Source organism: Hemibagrus wyckioides, linkage group LG11 (assembly GCF_019097595.1).
Source record: "Hemibagrus wyckioides isolate EC202008001 linkage group LG11, SWU_Hwy_1.0, whole genome shotgun sequence".
NCBI lineage: Eukaryota > Metazoa > Chordata > Actinopteri > Siluriformes > Bagridae > Hemibagrus > Hemibagrus wyckioides.
Window position 1 is genome coordinate 11,345,852 of NC_080720.1, and position 12,029 is coordinate 11,357,880.

The 12,029-nt window shown below is 35.7% G+C and overlaps 1 protein-coding gene across 1 annotated transcript; it reads left to right on the top strand.

Moving 5' to 3' along the window:
- The first annotated feature begins 7,012 nt into the window (after positions 1 to 7,012).
- Positions 7,013 to 11,419, top strand: barhl2 (BarH-like homeobox 2). The gene is made up of 3 exons (XM_058403740.1): positions 7,013 to 8,071; positions 9,740 to 9,965; positions 10,763 to 11,419. Exons 1-3 carry the CDS (start codon positions 7,549 to 7,551, stop codon positions 11,085 to 11,087), a joined length of 1,074 nt encoding a protein of 357 aa, XP_058259723.1. The 5' UTR covers positions 7,013 to 7,548; the 3' UTR covers positions 11,088 to 11,419.
- The last annotated feature ends 610 nt before the right edge of the window (positions 11,420 to 12,029 follow it).

A 12,029-nucleotide genomic window follows, 5' to 3' on the forward strand; every position in this document is an offset into this window, starting at 1 on the left:
TGTGCCCCTCTCATACTCAGTGCATCAGTTGTAACTGAGGTCAGGTTGCTGGTGCTGATGTTTTTGCCTTTAAGCAGTCAACCACAGAATGAAACATTTTTTCCACTAGTTTGGCTGTTGTGCTTCAACAGCTCAAAAAGCTCCTAAGGTCTTTTCATGCTGTCATGCAACGGAGTCAGAGACGGATGCAGGTGGAGTTTAGAATTTTATTTAAACTGCCAAACAAATCCAAAACACGAAGCAAACTCAGAAGGCTTGGTAAGTCAGGTAATTTTACACTGAGCATTACTTGACAAAGAGTCATTGTGAAAGTCTGTATATATTGGTTCAGGGAGTGATTTAAAACAGGTGTGTCTGAACTTCCCAGTGGAGTGACTTATTGAGAATTGTAGTCCACTGCACCCATGTTTGTATGCTGTGGTGTATTCCGGGAAGTGGAGTTCCTGGTGGAATCCCAGCATTGGAGTGACACATGCTCACATGCTAACATGGCATAGCAAGCAGTACTTTACTATCAATATCATATGATTCATTACTTATAGCTGCATTTCTCGTGTGTCCAACAGGACACAACATATCAAGATACTCATATCCGTCAACGCACACAAAGTCAAAGAATTTTTTTTCTTTTTGCCGTTTGACAGGTTCTTGTTACAGACTAAAGATACTCAGAAACTACCTGGATGGGTATAAATGCTAAATAAATAAATAAATAAATAAATAAATAAATAAATAATCAGTAACTTAGGCTTAATTTAGTAACTTAGGCTCAAAATCCATCCTTTATCTTTCTTCTGTGCCATGTTGTTGCTAAGTCTTATGTACAGGTTGCTATATGACTGGCCACTAAGCAAAAAAAAAAAAAATAGGTAAATTATTAGTTATGCATTACATTAATTCCTGCAGTTAAGGTATTTTTGTTAGAATGCTTAGCTAAAAGAATTATTTCATTGGAATTTATTTATAATTTTTTTATTCTTGAACAAAATTCCAATTCTTCTATTGAGCTGCAGTGGGGCTGTTCCTTAAACAGGGTCGCAGTGGGTTTGAAGCCAGTCCCAGAAACACCGTGGCTGTGGTGGGAATACTCCACTATGGGATGGAACCTGGAGGAAACTCACACGGGATAACATGTGAAGCTGTGCGCAACCAAAGCTCAGGATTAAGTTAGTTTTGAGTTGAATCAACATCGCAGCAAAAATGACCTGATCTGTTTTCCTGTTATGAAAAGGCACGGAGCCAACCACAACACAGGGCACAGCTCGATAAACCAATCACAACATAGCGCACAGCTCGATTAACCAATCACAACATAGCGCACAGCTCGATTAACCAATCACAACATAGCGCACAGCTCGATTAACCAATCACAACACAGCGCACAGCTAGATGAACCAATCACAAGACAGCGCACCTCTAGACGAACAAACCACAACACATATCTCTCATCTGGTTGTGTCAAACGAGTGGGAAATAAATATGCTAGGCTGTATTGAAAAATATTAGAAAAGGGTGACGGGATTTGGGGATAAGCAGGTAATATATATTTATTATATATATATTATATATATATATTTATTATATATACATATTATATTATATTTATTTATTTATTTATTTATATATTTATTTCTTATTAAGCTTATATATATATATATATATATATATATATATATATATATATATATATATATATATATATATATATATATATATATATATATATATATCATATTAAGAATTATTAAGTGCAAATTAAATTTATGTAGTGTCCAGTATGTACCGACATACTGGACACTACATAAATAAACAAGAAAGATCACTGGTTAATCACCGTGAAGAACAAAAAAAGATCTAAATGTTTAATAAAAGGCCTAAAAGTTTTTTTAACTTCTTTTTTTATTTTTTTTATTTTGTCAGAAAATTGTTTGTAATTTCTTGCCTTTGAATAGTGAACCGACGCTCATGACTATAATCAGCGCAGATAAGCGCCCTAAACAAAAAAAAAAGGAAAAAAAAGGCGGAGCCATGCGAGACTGACAGCCCTGCTAATTAAGGCACTGAAAAGACCCTTTAGAGTGTTATAACAATCCCCAGTGAAATGTCAGTCAGTCAGTGCAGTGTGCATATAAGCCACTGAAAGCAGCAGGGAAAACAAAGAGAGAGAGAGAGAGCCAGTTACATGATGCATGTCGCTATCTACGGTAGAGCCCAGTTTTAGTGCTGAATGAACACCTACAGAATTAAATTACCACATGCAGTGTTGAATTAACACCCACTGGGTTTAATTAACACACACAGTGTTAAATTCACTCGTGTTCATTTATCTCCAACTGGACTTAAGCCTATATCATGCAATAAATACTGTGTTAATACTGTATAAGTCAATTTAACACTATATGATTTAATGACGTAATTCTGAATTAATTTAATAGGCTACTATACGTATTAATACATTTATAAAATATAAACAATTTTTTTTTTGGGTAATGTATTATGGGTGTCCATGTGTTTAAATCTTTATTTTTAGGTGTTTTAAGGATGGAAACATAACACCATACCTTCATACGGTGTTCTTCATTATAGCTTCGTCTTCTTCTTTTTGTGTGTCTTTGGATTAAAATCAGGCTGCACTTCAAATTAAACTTGAATGTCACATGTTTTATTACAAAGTAAATTGAGGTACAGGTGCATGCGTGTGTGTGTGTGTGTGTGTGTGTGTGTGTGTGTGTGTGTGTGTGTGTGTGAGAGAGAGAGAGAGAGAACACTGTTAACACCTGGTAAAAACTGTAATATTTGGATGTAATAAGTGACTCTTGTAAATGTCACGTCCCGCAAAGAGCACTAACCTTTCATACAGAAGTGTCTTAAGATATAATTTTATGTTGATTTTTTACTCATGATTTGATGTTAGTCTTCTTATCTGCCGGAACGTGATGTTAAACATATTTACCAGAGCTAGGATCTAGTCCACAGCGTAGTTTCATCTCATTTATGACCTTAAAGCCCCTAAGTTAACATACTGGAGGTATGACTTTACAGCAGCAGACTTATATTATTATTAGTGTTTTGTATTGCAAATACACAGCATGACAGATAGGCTATGCTGGTCTTTTTTCTTCACTTTTTATAAATATATCTCATTATAATGCTACTGCCGTTGTATGAAGCAGCATAAGTTAAAAAAAAATAGATAAATGTAAATTGTTTGTAATTTAATGAATTATAAGGCGACACGTCTATATCTGGTGACCAGCAGTGTACCAGTCAGTCCACAACATTCCACCGAGCAGTCGACCTTAAGGGCACAACAGGAGTAGACTAAATGAGTAAACAACACACTTCGAATTACAGCTAATTTACTCATTTATAGCCTACATGGCTGACGGGTTCTACAATCTAATAACCTGTCACTGACTGCTTGTATTCCTTATCGCAAAATCCCATAGGGATGATGATAATGATGATGATATAAATAGTTGTGTTTATCATCATCATCATCATATTAGACATTAGTTTTATTGTAATTGTTTGCTACATAATAATAATAATAATAATAATAATAATAATAATAATAATTATTATTATTATTATTATTATTATTATTATTATTATTATTATTATTATTATCAACTTCAATGTCAAAGTCACTTTTGATTGGCGCTTTGTTTTAACCTTTGGGGTTCGGGTTTTTGCTACGGTTTCCCAGACAACAGGCCACGCCTCCCCGTAACATTAATGCATAAAGCCACGCCCTTAACGCGATTTTAACTTCAAACAGGTACGTGGATATTATTATTATTATTATTATTATTAATAATAATAATAATAATAATAATAATAATAATAATAATAATAATAATCATCATCATCATCATCATCATCCTAATGGGTTTAGACAAGGATTACGAGGTATATGGAACACTTTTTTTTGGACCGCTTTGGAAATTGCTCGCATACCCGCTGAAAGGGTGTAAAATTCCCGCCTTCAGCAGTGACGTTTCAGCGCAGACAGTGAACGGTAATCGATGCGGCGCGAGCCACAATTTCACCATCCGATCAATGGAGCGTGAGCCGCGGCTATAATCAGATGAAGCTCCACCGACTGGTTGCATTCAATTTGTTCCAGCAGCGCCCTTAAACCTAATAAGGCGATTGATTGTGGCTCAAATGAGTTGTTGCAATTAGGAAACTGTTAATGAACAAGCGACGTTTGTCCCCTGAGACTGAGTGGCGCGTTTCTGCCATCGCTTTGAGCTTCCTCACCAATCTGTTCTCAGACCACAGAGTGAATGGAAACGATATCAATCGAATATTTTCTAATAGAAATCTAATTAACAACTTGATTAGGGTTATTAATGACAACGACTCATATTTTATTGGTAAATTGTTATTTTTGAATAAATTACTGCTGCCCAGAATATTCGCGTTTTATTAACGTGAGAGAATAAAGTGTCGGGGAAAAAAAAAAACAGTAATGTGGGAAGTTTTACTAATAGACAGCAATATAGGAAAACAAGAATCATTTTAGGCCTATATAAAAGATAAATAAGACAACCCTTGACACGTACGCTTCTCGAAATTGCCTGTCTTGAGCCTACAACATTCAAGTGAGTGTGAAACTCGTGGTAAACATATAAAACGCTCTCCATAATAACACCAAAGCATGCATTTGGATATGATTTAAAGTGAAGTTCATTTACAGCTGTCCTGTTAAACTGTGTATATTTCCAATTTAAAAAAATAAAAAAATAAAAAAAATTCCCTCTTTTACATTTTGGTTCTCATGAGCCCAGTGTTCTCACAAAACTTGCCGGAAGTCCTGACAGTTTTCATTGCGATGTGATGAAGCTTATAATTTTAGAGTATTCGGATGGCATTTCTATTTCATTTAATAAGTAGCCTCCTTGTAATGTTTGGTCATGCCATGTTGAAACATATAAGATATGATAACTTTCAGTCTCTCAGTTCATTTGAAGACTACAAATTACTACGGATAGTGATAATGTGACACCTTTGTCGCCGCCTGGCGGTCAAATTGAGAATCGCAGTAAATCAACAGCATTCGCTTTCCTCTCCACTGAATAATTCTCTTAACGTCTAAACCTGTGTGGTTCACGTTACGAGATACCTCCGGTAATCTAGATTCCTTTAAATCGATTTCCATCATTTGGATATAATCTTATTCGCTTTAATATCTTTTGCGTTTTTACATTTTATTAATACTAACTGCCATAAAAAACGCATAAATGTATGTTTTTAATTGAAAATTAATTTTGAAAGACAAAAAAGATAACAATAACATGTATAGAAGAAAAACAGACTATTTTTTAACAAACAAATAAGAAAATAGGATTTGAAAACAATTATAACAAAAAACCTCTTTTAACATATATTCTTTAAGCAAGTCATAAAGAATATGAAATCTGTCTAAGATGTACTATATTCTTAATGTATGTTGATGCACAGCAAAAATCTCAGTGGCGTTAAACATCAAATAGCTAATGCAACAACGTAAGCAAAAGGGTAGGAATTAATTCAAATTGCTGCTTTCGGACTTTTTAAAATTAAAATGTGAAATTCGAATTAAAACACAATTGGCTAAAATAAGGCCAAATGAATATTCACGGCAATAAGTGCATTTCAGGGGGAAACAGGTGAACCCATCATCATGATGATCATCAACATCATCATCGTCGTCGTCAGAATCCGACGTCGGCCGATCAGCAAAATTTGTCTCATGGGTTTGGCATCACCGGAAAACAACACAAGAGAGCAAGCCTAAATTAAAAAAAAAAACTTGCGAGGGAGCGGGAGCACTGGTTAATGTGTCCTCCTCTTCCTGTCTCATTTTTCTGAGAAATTTGCCTCAACTGAAGGAAACAACCAGAAGCTACATGTTATGCCGAAAGTATAGGTACATTATTTACTGTAAGGTTTCTGAAAAGACTACTCCTTTATAACGACGAAGTGGATTTAGCCAGATCACTTTGCCTCCTTCTTTTACAATTTAGATTTGTGATTTAATGAACTTGTACATTAATTAATTAGAGCATTCATTACCGGCTGCAGCCCCGTGATAACCACGTGACGACTGATGATTATTGTGTCTTTCCATCACTAGCCTATAAGATATTAAACTAGTCTCGAATTACTAAACCTAAAGTATTTTAGATAATGAACTAAAGACGACATATTTATTTATTTGCTTGTTCATTTGAGGGGGGGGGGGGTTCAGGCGAAGAATGCCAGTGTCATGTAAAATATTCTCCACCACTTCTTTCCCCTGAGCTATTTTATAAAGTACTTTCACTCAAAGCCTGTGACACATACAATATCTCTCAGCTCATCACACAGTCCACAACGTAATTTCTCACTGACTCAAGGCAAAGTCTTGAAATATAAGTAATTAAAATAAACAAATAAAATATCACATACGCAATAAAAATGACTATAATTATTTGTTACTTAAGATACTCACAGAAAAAAACATAGTTGTAACAAATATACAGTATTATAAGTTAAGAGACCAAAAAATAGTGTAGTCAAAATAATTAACCAGCAATGAAAGAATACTTAAATAAAAAAATTAAGCTACTTTTATTACACACATTTAAATCCGTTTAATTCAGCCTTTCCTGCCGTGGAAACGATTCAGCTTTCAGAAACTGTGCGTAATCATTAATATGATATTGCAGTGCACACAGTATTTTATAAGTGTACGCTGTCACGCTGTTAAAGCGTTTTAAGGCTTCTGAACTGTAGCTATGTTGTTAAAAAAAGAGCATTTGGATTTCTCAGGCTCCAAATTGTTACGATCAAGTAAAATTTCTCGGATTGGTTAGAAGCAGGTGCTGCTCACGACGAGACCAATCAGAGGAGAGAAGGGGGAGCGCAAGGAGTGTGTCTGTGTTATAATGTGTTATAATAAAGGAGAAAAAAATCACTGGCTCCCCCTTCCTGACGTCAACGTAGGAAATCATTGTAGAGCATCAACTGGGGAGGATTTCTAGCAAAAAAAAAAAAAAAAGAAGGGAGAGTTGATGTCGAGGAGTTAGAAAGCTCAGAAAGCGCAACTTTTGGGAGAGAGAGAAAGAGAGCGAGATATAGAGAGACAGCTCGAGAGAGAGAGAGAGAAAGAGAAATAAAGTTCAGGCACCAGTGCAAAAGGACGTGGAGCTACACAAGACCCAGCTGCTTTTACAGATTTCATACTGAACGAAAACGCATCCTGGGAGACTTCATGTGCATCACAATCTTCTACACATCTTAACAAACTTGCAAGGATTTTTGTTTTCTGCGGGTTGTTTTCTGCGTTTAGGCGTGTGGTGCGTTAAGCTTCAAAATCACTTTGGTGCGTTTATTTTTCAAGGATTAATAAACAGATTGCGCACTTTATTTGTTTGTTTCTGAAGCATCATCATACGTTTAATTCCGTCTAAACTGCTCACGCCATATTTTTTTAATGAATTGATGGGGAAGAAACTCCCTGTTATGCAGACTCCTTAAATCAACATCGCTTTTTTTTCTTTTTTCTTTTTTAATGCCATGGAAGGATCCAGCGCGTCCAGTTTTGGAATAGACACCATTTTATCTTCCGCCGGTTCCTGCAGCTCGGCGCTCGCGATGATGGACGGAGACTTCCGGGCGGCGGATTTCCGGAGCCGCGCAACGCCTTCGCCCTGCTCGGATGTAGACGCGGGCGCGAGGAGCCCTTCGTCCCCGATCTCTGTCACTGCGGAGCCACCTGAACCGCATGCGGTGCAAGACGGCCTTCATCATCATCTCCATCATCACCATTATCATCCGGTGGCCCAAAATCCGGCCGCGTGCGCCCCGCGGACCGCAACCTCCTCTTTTTTGATCAAGGACATTTTGGGCGACGGGAAGCCGCTGGCAGCGTGTGCGCCCTACAGCGCGAGCCTCGCACCCTCCCCGCAGCACCAGCGTCAGCATCATCACGCTCCGAAAGCAGAGAGCGCGGACTGTCTCACCCCAAAATCGGAGCACGACGAGCACGGGGGCAAAGCAGAAAAAAGAGAGGACATTCATAACGACTCAAAATGCAACGGTAAGAAAAGACCTACTAACGTTCGCCTTGGCGAAAAATATAATAATAATGAATGAAGAGTATTGATCAAACGAAACGGCAAGTACAACTGACTCGATTCGGGAATGTTTTATTACCTGAAGGCAGATTGCATTATAGAGTGCTGAAATGTTTTATTGCGTTCTGCAACCGTGACAAATATTATTTTTATATAAAGCAATAGCTACAGTGTGCATTTTTTTAAATACACTGACAAGTAAATAACTTCAAGCAGTATTACTTATTGATAATAAATGATTGATTTGAATTTACATACCGTATTAATTAACACCTGAAACAAAGTGATGTTACACAAAATTTTGTAATGTTTGCAGTGTGTAATGTGCTCTAACACCCAACTGGAATATTGTATTATTATTATTATTATTATTATTATTATTATTATTATTATTATTATTATTATTATTATTAGATAGAAATGGTGCAATACAAAATCACCGGGATGGAATTAACATCTCTAGAGTTGGGTTAACGCCTTGTTACATTAACAAATGCAATGATAGATACAATAAAGTATTATGTGTGGTGTTGAATTAATAACTGTCATATTAATGGTCCAACTATACTCACATAATGAACACTGTAAATATCGTCAGAACAGTTCTTTTTTCTTACTTTGCTTAAACTGTATTGTATAAGTCTCAGTTGTTTCCTGTTTTAATGAACGAATTATTATTATTATTATTATTATTATTATTATTATTATTATTATTATTATTGTTATTATTATTATTATTATTATTATTATTATTATTATTATTATTACAACGATTACTACACCTAAAATGTAAATGGAAAAACATCTTTACATCAACAATGTCTAGCTAAGATAACTAAGATAGCTAAAGTACAATTATTAAATATAATTTTTATATTATCTACACAAGGTTAGAGATAATAAAAACCGGAGAAATTAAGAGACCAAATGAGAAACGAAATTTCATTCAAATATTTTATTTTTTGCAGTGGTGCACTGAAATGCTGTTCCATATTTGCAACATTTAACAATTATGCTCATCACACTAAATGACTTTTTCTCTTCCCAATATTTCTCTGTTTATATTAGTAGTTTTGTCCTGTAAGAGGTTCAAAACACACCATTCGTCACTGTCACTGAGTTTGTCTGATATTAGCATAACAGAAGCTGAAACAGATGTAAAGCCTCCCTGGTGGGTCAATTAGAGAGATTATTGTTCTTCCTGGAGGGAGGATCACAAACAGAAAAAAAATGATACAAATAGACATGGATCGAACAATCGACATTTTTTCTTAATATTTCCAGAAATTAAGATTTTTAATTCTTTATTAACATTTTGTTTTCAGTTAATCAGGAATCTAAATGTTGGTGACTGACTCGAATCGTGTCCAGACTACCCCTTTCAGAAACTTAGCAGTAAACAATCACGTTTCATTTAATGTGAATTTCAGTTCAATTTGTTTTTACTTTTAAACACAGTTCGCTCAATAATCTATACAATTGGAACATGTGAATTGCTTTAATCGAAGAAATAGCAGTTGTATTATTTTAAGCTATTTCTATTACGAATAATAATAATAATAATAATAATAATAATAATAATAATAATAATAATAATAATAATAATAGCCTCACATTAAATGTCTTTTTAGGAACAAAAGAAGAGGGTGATCGGGAAATCTCGAGCTCCAGAGACAGCCCGCCTGTACGCGCTAAAAAGCCGCGGAAAGCGAGAACAGCCTTTTCGGACCATCAGCTGAACCAACTGGAGCGCAGCTTCGAGCGCCAGAAGTACCTGAGTGTGCAGGACCGCATGGACCTGGCAGCAGCGCTAAACCTCACCGACACACAGGTCAAGACCTGGTACCAGAACCGACGGTAAGCAAAGATAGCATGATTTTTTTCTTTTATTTCATTTATCTATTACATTTAAATGCTGGGTACTTTCAATCATTATAGGAAAGTATTACTATCATTTCTCCTGCTATGATTATTAACACCACCAACACCATAACAACAACCACCACTACCACTACCATTAAAAATAATAATAATAATAATAATAATAATAATAATAATAATAATAATGACAAATTAAATATATTTATTTAGATTAATTAAAAGATTTTTTTAATTGTTTAATTGTCTGAAGCTTTCGTTTTCTTCGGGCTTTTACATCTACAGCACCGGAGAGAAATGAAAGCCAACGTGTGTACTTTTATACGCCGCCTAATTTTCCTAAAACTAAGTCTAAGACCCTTAAAAACCCCTCATGGTAATCTCCTTTAACTCGGTAACCTTATTTTAAACATCTTAGATGTAATATTCTACTTTTTTAAAAACTTTCAGTCACTAAAGATACAGGCGGCCTGACTCATATGGGGCCTCACTAATTGCAACTCATGCTTCATTCGTTACTACAGGCCGTAACCTGTTCTAGTGGTCAATTCACAAGCCCGTAATTCAACTGCCATTCTAATATTACGATTACTAGGACAATTGTTTCTTCTTCTTCTTGTTCTTGTTCTTCTAGAAAGTATAAAATATCATGTAGAACACGTCACGAATAACTAAAGATCTAATTTATTAGAATTGTAGGGTTCCAATAATAATAATAATAATAATAATAATAATAATAATAATAATAATAATAAACGTTGCTCTTCTGATTTTAGGACGAAGTGGAAGCGGCAGACGGCGGTAGGTTTGGAGCTGCTGGCTGAAGCGGGCAGCTACTCGGCGCTGCAGCGGATGTTTCCGTCACCATATTTCTACCCACCGGGGCTCCTCGGCTCTGTGGACGGAACAGCGGCAGCGGCGGCGGCAGCAGCAGCGATGTACAGCAGTGTGTATCGGAACAGCGCACCGGCGCCGCATCCCGCAGCCACTCTGCACAGACCGCTCGTGCCGCGCGTGCTAATTCACGGCCTGGGCGCGAGCGGGCAACCGGCTCTCAACCCGCTGGGGAACCCTGTTCCTGGCACGCCGCATCCTCGGTAAAAAAAATAAATAAAAAAGAACAACAGAAAAAAAATCAATGAAAAAAGACATTGGAGAGCAAGAACTGAATCAGACTGAAAGCGCTGATTTTTTTTTTTTTGAAAGGACACGCAGCGCTTTTTCTCCAAGACAGAATACTAAAAGACAGTTTTATCGAAGAACAACAACAAGAAGACGATGAAGTGTTATTATTTAATATGGACCATGCATTTCTGAGTTATGGCCGTGCACAAAAAAGGTGACTGTTCATATGCCGGATTGTTGTTTTGATTTTCTTTTCCTTTTTTGTACAAATACACTTATACTACTAAATAAATGTAAATTTTATTAGAGGGACAGAAAAAGGTTGAATAAAGACAGAATACTAAACGCAAAAGTTATACGGGATGCTTTTTAACGAAAATGCTTAAAGCAGTGCTTATATTTAAAAAAGGGCAGGTACGTTTATTCCTAATCGAATAACATGATCCATTAATAAAAAAAAATGGATAAAAACAATAAATAAATAAATTTACTTACCCAAGTGTATTGTTCCAATGCAAATAAATAGAACCTCTTCAGTCACTACGGATTTAGGTTTTGTAAACTATAGGTAACTTTAAAACATCTTTTACTGTAACATTAATTCTACATTTTTGCCAAAAGAGACTTACTTTATTTGTGGTAAGAATTTTATTTTTAAGCAAATTACATGAACATGGGTTTGAATCGATTAAAAAGAATCAGATTATCTGATACAATGCATTCAGAGGAGACTTCAAAACTGATTTTTTAAAAAGTTCATTTTAGAAAGTCAGCTATTTGGCAATTATAGCGTATCATACCAAGTAAATATGTTTTAGTTTGCTTTGCTAGTTGATTAGCTAAGATGTATGAATATCAGTCTGAGACGTAGGTTTGGACAGAGAGCTGCGGGTTCGGGTCTCCTTTGGCTTTTTTTTT